This window comes from Echiichthys vipera, assembly GCF_963691815.1.
Source record: "Echiichthys vipera genome assembly, chromosome: 20".
In the NCBI taxonomy this organism is placed as follows: Eukaryota; Metazoa; Chordata; class Actinopteri; order Perciformes; family Trachinidae; genus Echiichthys; species Echiichthys vipera.
The window spans coordinates 20,620,782-20,630,221 of record NC_139845.1 but is presented as its reverse complement, the minus strand read 5'-3'; the positions used below and the strand labels follow the sequence as shown (position 1 = coordinate 20,630,221).

At 41.5% G+C, this 9,440-nt stretch overlaps 1 protein-coding gene across 1 annotated transcript; it reads left to right on the top strand.

Moving 5' to 3' along the window:
* Positions 1 to 1,973: 1,973 nt before the first annotated feature.
* cbll1 (Cbl proto-oncogene-like 1, E3 ubiquitin protein ligase) lies at positions 1,974 to 8,889 on the top strand. Its single transcript, XM_083934862.1, has 6 exons — positions 1,974 to 2,001; positions 2,958 to 3,122; positions 5,906 to 6,012; positions 6,286 to 6,369; positions 6,455 to 6,528; positions 7,565 to 8,889. The coding sequence occupies exons 1-6, from the start codon at positions 1,989 to 1,991 to the stop codon at positions 8,574 to 8,576; spliced, it is 1,455 nt and encodes a 484-aa protein (XP_083790988.1). The 5' UTR covers positions 1,974 to 1,988; the 3' UTR covers positions 8,577 to 8,889.
* The last annotated feature ends 551 nt before the right edge of the window (positions 8,890 to 9,440 follow it).

The window sequence follows — 9,440 nt, the reverse complement described above, 5'->3', positions numbered from 1 at the left end:
TTATATTTTTATATTCCCCTATGTTTATATTGTTAATATTTCTTCTTTATTATTTCTACAATTTACTGTTTGTTATTGATGCTTCCTCTATGTGTGCTATCCACTTAGCTGCTGTGAATAAGAAATTTCCCCTATGTGGGACCGATAAAGGAATATCTTATCTTATCTTATGCATTCTGTAAATGTAAGAAGTTAAACCACGGTGTATGAAGCTGAGTTTGACATATAACCTTAAAATCATATTAATGTATTGCACAAGGAAGCCCATGGTGTATTATGTAGAAAACCACAAGGTCAAGTTCTTGAGATTTTTTAAAATAAACTGTGTGTGTGTGTGTGTGTGTGTGTGTGTGTGTGTGTGTGTGTGTGTGTGTGTGTGTGTGTGTGTGTGTGTGCTGCAGTTCCTTGAAGCTAAGACTATTGAAACAATAAAATGACCAGCCCTGAGTCCAACCCCTTGGAGAATCCCTGGAAAATCCTTGGCTAAGAAACCCTCTACACTTACTATTCATTTTTTAATCCTATATCCCTAAGAAAACACTGTTTAAACCTCTCTTCTGACACAGTGGTCAATGCTAGTACAGCAGTGGTATAGCCACAACTGATATTCTATAAAATTCTGAACAATAAATAATCAGTTGAAGACTGAAGGCAGCAATGAAATGCTGAGAGAATAAGTCAGGAAAGGGAATTATTTATACTGTATATAACTGTTTTGGCAGCAATCACCAATCATTTTTTATTACTGATTAAATAAATCAATATTTTGCCCATAAAATTTCAATAGTTTCCAAGTTACAGTATGAGTATTAGGGCTGTAATAATTAGAACTGTATAAGCCAGATATCTTCAACAGGGGGTCTGGGACCCCCAGGGGGTCCTCAGAGTTACTGCAGGGGGGTCGGCCAAGTTGTTTGATAATCTTTCCAGCGTTTTAACAATATGTCTGATAATATACACTAACATGAATGAAATGTGTTATAAGCAAATATACATTTACACAACTGTGATGATAGGCTTGTTGGCTTACAGACAAGGTAGCCACTAAGGTAGCCACTAAGGTAGCCACTAAGGTAGCGACTAAGTTAGCCACTAAGTTAGCCACTAAGGTAGCCAATAAGTTAGCCAATAAGTTAGCCAATAAGTTAGCCACTAAGGTAGCCATGCAGATACGAGTGAGTTTAAGGATTCAATGTGCCTTCATAATGTATGTTTAATGTTAACATATGCAATATATTAATAATGATCACTGTAATATCTTACACACCATAAAAAGCTGTGTGTATAGGCTTAAGGCCAACCTAGCTGTTAGGCCCAATTTAATTTGCCACTCAGTTTTAATACAATATTTGTAGTATGGGGTCCCTGCTTCGTCTTTCTTTCAGCTAAGGGGGCCTTGGCCTAAAACAATTGAAGAACCCTGGTATAAGCAACTGTATATGCTACCTAATTGTGACATGAAAACCCCAATGTTTAGATTTAAATAGCACCAAATTAAGAGCATTGAAATATTTTTACTTTGATAAACAATTATCTGAATATATAAGTCTTCCTCTTCGAAATTGTCGGCTTGTGATCTGCAAGTATCAATTAATAACTAATTAAGGCTTAAATTATTAGATTAGATATGTATATTATATATATAGATTTAAATAGCACCAAATTAAGAGCATTGAAATATTGTTACTTTGATAAACAAGTATCTGAATATATGAAGTCCTCTTCGAAATTGTCAGCTTTGGATCTGCAAAAATCAATTAATAACTAATTACGACTTAAGTTATTAGATTAGATATGTATATCAGCAATGCATGATGAACAATATCCTCAGGCTGTGGTTTCAGGGGTTACATCTCAATCATGATATGTCTTCCCTTAACATATGGTATCTTCATCTCTCATGTTTTTCACCTTTCTCTCTACTAATCTTCCTTCTATCCTCTGTCCTCTTCTCTATCCCACAATGCATTGCGTTCACCCGCTGGATCATGGACCAAAGCGGTAAGCAAAACACCCTGCTAAGCTAACATGAGCAAACTTATATTACATGATATATTCCTCACCTGCAGTTATAATTGTTGTTGTGTCAGCGCTCCACATAACCACAAAGCGTCCTTTGAGTTGACGGGTTTGCTACGACACCCGTCACCTTCCAGAGCGGCGTTAAAGCTAGCATGGTCCAGGCTAATGTTAGCTCTAAAGTGGCTAGCGACGGAGTAATGCTCCAACACTTCTGTTCCCCAAAACTTAACGTTAAGTTCTTAATTAATCCACACGGTTACATACAATGTTGTAACCGAGTTTATACAGTTACTACTGAGGTTTATTGAATGGCAAACATTGTATTTCCACATGTTTGTAGGCGTGACCGTTAGCTGTGGGCGCGAATGCTACATCACCAACGTTAGCGTCATGGTAGCGTAATGCTAAACAGGCTAGCTCAGAGCGAACACCATTAATTGCATGTCTTCGCGACATTTGTTGAGGTTTGAGTTGTTTTAAGCCTTTTAGCTCATGGTCGTATATACAGGCCACTTGGGTCTTGACCTTAACAAAAGAAACACAACATTGGCCTAGCTGGTTAGCCAACATTAACAGACGTTAATAACTTTGGAAGTACTAAGCCTTGTGGACATCCAGGGAACACTCACACGCCTTATCACAGTTCACTTTGCACATCATTCCTGAGCGCATTTTGTCCTGAACGACATTCCTAAAACGGTATCCCAAAGACTTTGTTCACTTATTCATTGATTTTGGAACAAAATCGCCCGTTCACATTGATTTCACCTTACTCAGTTGCCATTTAATTACTCTACGATTATTTTCAAAAATCGCATCAAACGGGTGTGAATAAATGTTGGCCATGTTTTATGCTCTGGTGGGGTATTTTAAATAAGTGCACTAGATAACTCTAATGAAGTTTTTTTTTGTGAACCCCCCTCTCCCCCCAACAGACAATGATCTTCAAGGAAGTGACGGTTCTGGGAGTTTGGGTGGCCCAGATGTCCGCAGACGAATCCCCATCAAACTCATATCGAAGCAGCCTTTAAGGAGTAAACCACCGCCCCGCACCCAGAGGCCCAGCAGCAGGCCACCTAAAAGTGAGCCTGGAGAAGATGGTAGGTACACTCTGCAGTATACTGTTATGCAGTAGCTACGGTAGTGTTGTAAGTGATTTTCAGGTAGTGTCTGTGAGTTTCTAGAAGAAAGGAAAAAGAAGGAAAGACCTACCTTCCTCTTTGCCAATGCAGTTTTCCACTTCTGCCAAATGTCATCATGATGTGTAAGGCTGTGTCTGAGCACAGTGGTTAATGTAACTTGAAAGTTATTTGAATGTAGGGCCTTTAATGTGGGGTACTAGTTTCATTATTAATAGTTTATATTCTGTAAAAAAGTTTTGAGAAGTACTTCTTTGACCACTGTCAATAGCAACATTCCCAGCTAGAGAGAGTTCAAAGTAAGGAGTCCCTAAATCAGCCCCTGAAAACACGTTTTCAAATTATAGCTGCATAATACACTTAAATTAGTTTCTGAAAACAATAAATGCGAGAACTCTATGAGAGAAATAGGCAATACAGTAACAAAGAAGATGAAAACTTGGTTTTTGTGCCATCCATTCCTGGTGATGGCTCAGTATCCTTGGCACACAAATAAAACTTTCCCTGGATAGATTCCATCAAAAACCTTCTTTACCTTTTGTCACTATTGCTGGGTGACAATCACCCAAACATGTGCCTGAAGAAAAATGGTGTTTTGGATTAGGGAAAACCCCATGCCATCAAAGATGTCAAAGACAATGCTGAAGCTGCCCAGAAACCCATGAGACTCAGAAATACGCAGCATAATGAAAATGACATAAACCTATTTGCCTGGGTGGAAACAAACCGGCAATTGTGTTCTAGGGTTAAGATGGATTTTATTAGCGTAGGTATTCCGTCAGCGTCGCAGCGTAAGACTAAGTTAGTATGGCAAATTTTCATCATTTGAGAAACAGAGTGGCACTTTTGTGTCTGAAGGACATCCACTCGTGCTTGTTGACTCCAGGGAAGTAGGGAGGGGTTCAGTTGTAACATTTGTATATTCAGCATTCATGGCCAGTAACGGATAGGGGTAGGTGATATGATGATATTAGACTGTGAAGATTAGAACGTGTTGACGATCTGCCAAAGCAGAGACATCATAGTATCATCTATAGGGCACATTCTATCTATTGCTGTTCTATGCTCTGCACAGATGCATCAGGGTTTATTCCCTCAGCCAAAGCACACCATTTGCTAGTCTGCCTCATGTACCGCCTTAAAGATACACAAATCCACCAATCATAGTGAACTACAGGCATTGACCAGGTTATTCTTATCCCCCATCATGTTTGATTCAGAGAGTAGCAGGAAGTCATAGCTGAAAATATTAACAGAACGGAGTAGTGTCACCAAGTCCTCACAGCACGCAACCTGTAAAATGTGGTTGTGAAAAGCTGTTAAAATGTCCCGTACATCAGTGGACTACTAATGTGTTTAACAAGGAGCGAGCACCGTCACTTCGGAGATCCCCTTCTGCCCAAACCTGTCTCACACACTGCAGTAAGTCATTTTCTCCAAGCCTCTTCTGGCCTGTTTAGCTTCAACAACACATTTATTTAGGTTTCGTAGTGAAATGAGGAGGTCTTGTTTACATAATTCATCATTTCAACTTCATGATCAGCTGTTCTCTGTCCATCGTGACAAGTTCAACGCATGCAACAGGAATAAAATAGAAACCGGTAGTATGCTGAGTGAAACGGCAGAGAGACCAGTCACACCACAGCCAGCAGAGGCAACAGGTGCTTTAGTTAGCTTTTTGTTAAATGTCCATTGTACCTGGCACAAGATGGTAAAATTGCAAAAACTGATTCAAATCTGTTCACTTAGGTTCTTTGGCCCAAATGCTTTGTTATATAATTTTTCTTTGACGACCTTGTTTTACATAGGGACATACTTTGATTGCACCGTAACACTGCACTGTAGAGTTGCACACTAACTTGCAAAATAATTAAAAAAACAATGTAAAAAAAACTGTGATAAAATCGTGATATATTTTTGCCATATTGCCCACCCCTAGTAACAGACACAGTGAAATACACTTCGGGACATTTTAATTTCCAATTAGGCCTATCTAGTCGTTTGTTTTGACAAAAAACAAGTGGACAACATGCTTGACTTCCTGAAGCCCCACCCTTAATGTGCAGGGTCTCTTATGGTCGATTAATATTGAACATGTTGCATGTACATAATTGCGCCTAATTCAACACGGCACGTCCATGGTTTCCCAGAAATATAGCTGCCAAGTGTGAAGTAGATCGGATGAACAATATAGGAACACACTACACGGGAACACTTAAACTGCTCTCTAACTGTTTTAATAGGACAAGGAAGGCAGTCCTTGTTTTGCTAGGATTCTCTTAACTGAGGGTCTCAGGAATAGGATTGGGATAATGTGTAGTTTGTTAAAGAAAAAAACATAATTTAAAGTGGCGGTAGAGTTTTGGTTATAGCTGATATTGTAACATTTTTAAAGTGAAAACTGAGGTGACATTTTGCAATTTACCTTTGCACCACCAGTGGGTGCCCTTAGACTGCAACCCAAATAATCTACAGAGGCTCTTACGCAATATATTGGTCTCCTCAATTGTGATATCAAATGCAGTACTAGAAGTATCTCCTATAAGCCAGCCTTGTTTTCCTTTAATACTTTAAAAAGAGTCAAAACATCAAACTGTTTGATGTGTGATCTCTTTAAAGAAAATATGTTTACATTTTATGTTCGTTGTTGATATTCCAGAGAGATCCATATTTATCAGTACATTGACATACAATCACAGCCCTATCCAGGCCCTTGGTTACTCATTTTCTCTTGTGTGTTACAGATAACTTTGGCTTCAAGCAAGAGGAGCGGTTTGACTGTGGCGCAAAATCTGGTGATGTGTTTGCAACTCAGAGGAGATTTCCCCAGGCAATGTTTTGGGACTATAAGGTACATCACCTATGGGGAGTGGATATTGGATGATAATGACAAACACTTAATTATTAATGTCTGGCACCCAGTACAGGATGTCTCCCCTCCAGACGATCTGAAAAAAGTGTTCATGATGTCAGAATGGTTTAACATTTATTTTCCTATTTGTTCTAGTGTGGGGAATTCTCATATTCAGTCTCAAAGAATGAGCAAACAAAAAAATAGCCAAATCCTCATCAAGTAACTATACGAGTATGTTGTTAATCAATCTAACTGTGTTTTCCCCTACAGTTAAATTTGATTGGAGAAAGGGATGAAGTACCCATTCACTTCTGTGATAAATGTGGTCTTCCTATCCAGCTGTATGGACGAATGGTGTGTATTTTCTTTGAACCGGCCATTCTGTGCAGGCTGTCACAGAAAAATGTTCATGTGTAACTCTTGTCCTCTAACTCCTCAGATCCCCTGCAAACATGTCTTTTGTTACGACTGTGCTTTGCTTCATGAGAAGAAAGGAGACAAGATGTGCCCTGGGTGAGCTTTCCAGAGACATGTTGATCATTTAAATGTGTTGTGGTGAACATTACAATTCATCACAGTTTTAATATCGATTATTCTAAGTGCAAGACTGAGTGGTGAATCATAGTTGTTTTAGAAATATAAAGTAAACCTGATGTAGCAGTATTTTTGCTTAAAGGGGTATGTAGCATGTAGCTGTATGCTGCTGTAATATTATGCTATAACAAAGTAGCTCCTCAGGCTACATCCACACTACTACGTTTTCATTGTAAATCAAGAAATGATATCTGTCCACACAAGCGTTTTAGCTCCATATCAGAAATAATCCCCCCTCCATATTGCGTGCTGGTGTGTATATATGGAGCAGACTGTCTGACCTTACCCTGCGACGGTTGAAAATCATAGATGTACATGTTGAAAATACTCTAGAGGAAGAACAGCAACGGTGAAAATGAGACCAGATATGTATTTGCTTATATGTGGAGTAACACAAGTATAAGATAGTAACGCAAGTGGAAAACATAGATTGGGAGTTGTCGCAAAGCAAATATGGCGACATATTAGAGGGGTGCGTTAGTGTTCAGATCAAAAGTGAGACAGCCTACCAGTGTCCTGTGAAGAGCTACTGTCAGTTGAGATGGGGAGAGGGTGACAGGCGACTGCACATTCAAAACAACAATGGCGGCTCCTAAAGAGGTTAGCTTGGATGCTGCGATAGCCTCAGTTTTATCAGAAAAGGGTTCTGTGTAACAAACCATCTGACAAGTGAGGTAACGTCAGCCTACCTAAATGATATGACAGACTGACTTGGGTGTCTGCGTCATTGTTGCGCCCTTCTAGACTAAAACAAAACCTTGGAGTTTTCAAACTAAAACGGACCTCAGCAGCGTTTACAATCATACGATTTTGGGGCTCGGAAACACTGGAGTAGTGCGGACTCGTGGCTAAACCCTTCGAAAGATATGCATTTTTAAACAAAAATGTAGAAGTGTCTGTAAGCCCAGATGTGTTTTATTGTTTTGTGTCACTGAACCTTCGTTCCTGTGTCCAGCCTCACTTTGTACAACTGTACAGACCCCGTGCAGCGCATCGAGCAGTGCCAGCGCGGTTCCCTCTACATGTGCAGTATTGTGTCGGGATGTAAGCGCACCTACCTGTCTCAGCGTGACCTGCAGGCGCATGTCAACCATCGCCACATGAGAGCAGCCAAGTCTGCGGCTGGCCGACTGGAGCCTGTGCACCTGCCCCCTTCATCTGAGGTCGTTGACCGTTTCCGCGTGCCTCCACCTCATCTACCCAAAAACCACGTTCACCTCCCCAACCCGCTCCAGCACAGCAGTCATGACCCCTACAGTCAGCCGCCCCCACCTTCAGCTCACGAAGCCCCGCCCCCGACAGCTCTTGGTCCTGAGACATTCCGCATTTCCACGGTAACAACCCGTAAGCACAGCAATCTCATCACCGTGCCCATCCAAGATGACTCTTCCTCTCGGGAGCCCCTCTCCGGTGGGCCAGGCCCTGCTCAGCCACCCCACCACCACCCTGGGGACTATCCTGGTCAGCCACCTGTAGGGCCCCATTCTCACCACATGATGGTCCCACCGCAGCAGCACTTCGGCCCTCCACCTCCCCCGCCTCCTCCTATCAACCACCCAATGCAGCATCCTCCCCAGGCCTCTGGTACACCACACATGGTGTACAACCAGGCCCCTCCTCCCCCCATGTCCAACGCTCCTCCACCAATCACCCCACCGCCAGGTCACATCATGGGCCAGATGGCCCCCTATATGAACCACCCGCCCCCAGGACCTCCACCACAACACAGTGGTCCCCCCGTCAACGCCCCCCCTCCTCATCATTACAACCCCAACTCCATGCAGCAGTTCCCTGAAGACCAGGGTACCCTCAGTCCCCCGTTCAGCCAGCCAGGAGGGCTCAGTCCTGGAATGTGGCCTGCTCCGAGAGGGCCCCCACCTCCACGAATGCAGGGTCCTCCTCCTCAGGGCCAAATGCCTGGACCGCACCACCCAGATCAGGGCCGCTACCGGCCCTATTATCAGTAAACTGCCAACCAAGTGAATGGGTAACAGACTGTGTCATTCTGTTCCATACAACTTATCTGAATAATGTGATCGTAGACCTCAGGGTTACAGGATGTAGGACTTTCATTTTGATATGACATTCGCCCCGAAGCAAATGTGTATGTGCTGCACATTTTTAGTTAAGTGTACTGAACATACAATAGACTTGGAGAAGAGCAGCCCCTTTTTTTTAATAGCGTATGGTAAATATTTCTGTATATATGTCAGCTGATTTCACACATATGTACTGTACATTGAAAGACTCTAACTCTGTCTCAATAAATTTTTAACAGCAGATGTGCATCTTATCTTTGCTTGATATGATGACTGATGATGATGGACCACCAGCTGGTTTGTTTGCTTTGAATACAATTTTAACATTTGTAGCTTTCTGAAGACCCTTGGAAATAACCACGTGTGTTACTTTATAGGACATTCTGTTGGGCTCTTTGATTTACTACTTCTTGATGTGTCTTCTCTCAAAGCTTATCTCCTCATCTTTAATCAAGGTCGAATGAACACAACATGGTTGGTACTAAAAACACATGGTGTGCTTTCATTCAGTTTGGTGTATTAAACTCTAGGACTTTGTGTTTACTGATTATCAGGAATAGCTGATACTTTGGCAGCTGTTTGTTTCCTTTTATCTACAACAAACTTTCAGTTTGTTCAGAAAAAGATTAGTGTTTCAAATCTCACTATCTCAATATGTGAAAGACGGTGACGGCTCACTTCAACCTTTAAAATATCAGTCATCAGTTTAGCTTGTGTTCAGATACTATTTGAAACCTTTAAAAAAAACATGACCATGGTCTGGTTTAACTATCTAGATGCCACATGCCACAC

Excerpts from the sequence above, each read along its gene's own strand:
- cbll1 (XM_083934862.1), top strand. Across the intron at positions 6,013-6,285 it reads CAATGTTTTGGGACTATAAG|TTAAATTTGATTGGAGAAAG; the intron begins GTACATCACCTA and ends TTTCCCCTACAG. Across the intron at positions 6,370-6,454 it reads TCCAGCTGTATGGACGAATG|ATCCCCTGCAAACATGTCTT; the intron begins GTGTGTATTTTC and ends CTAACTCCTCAG.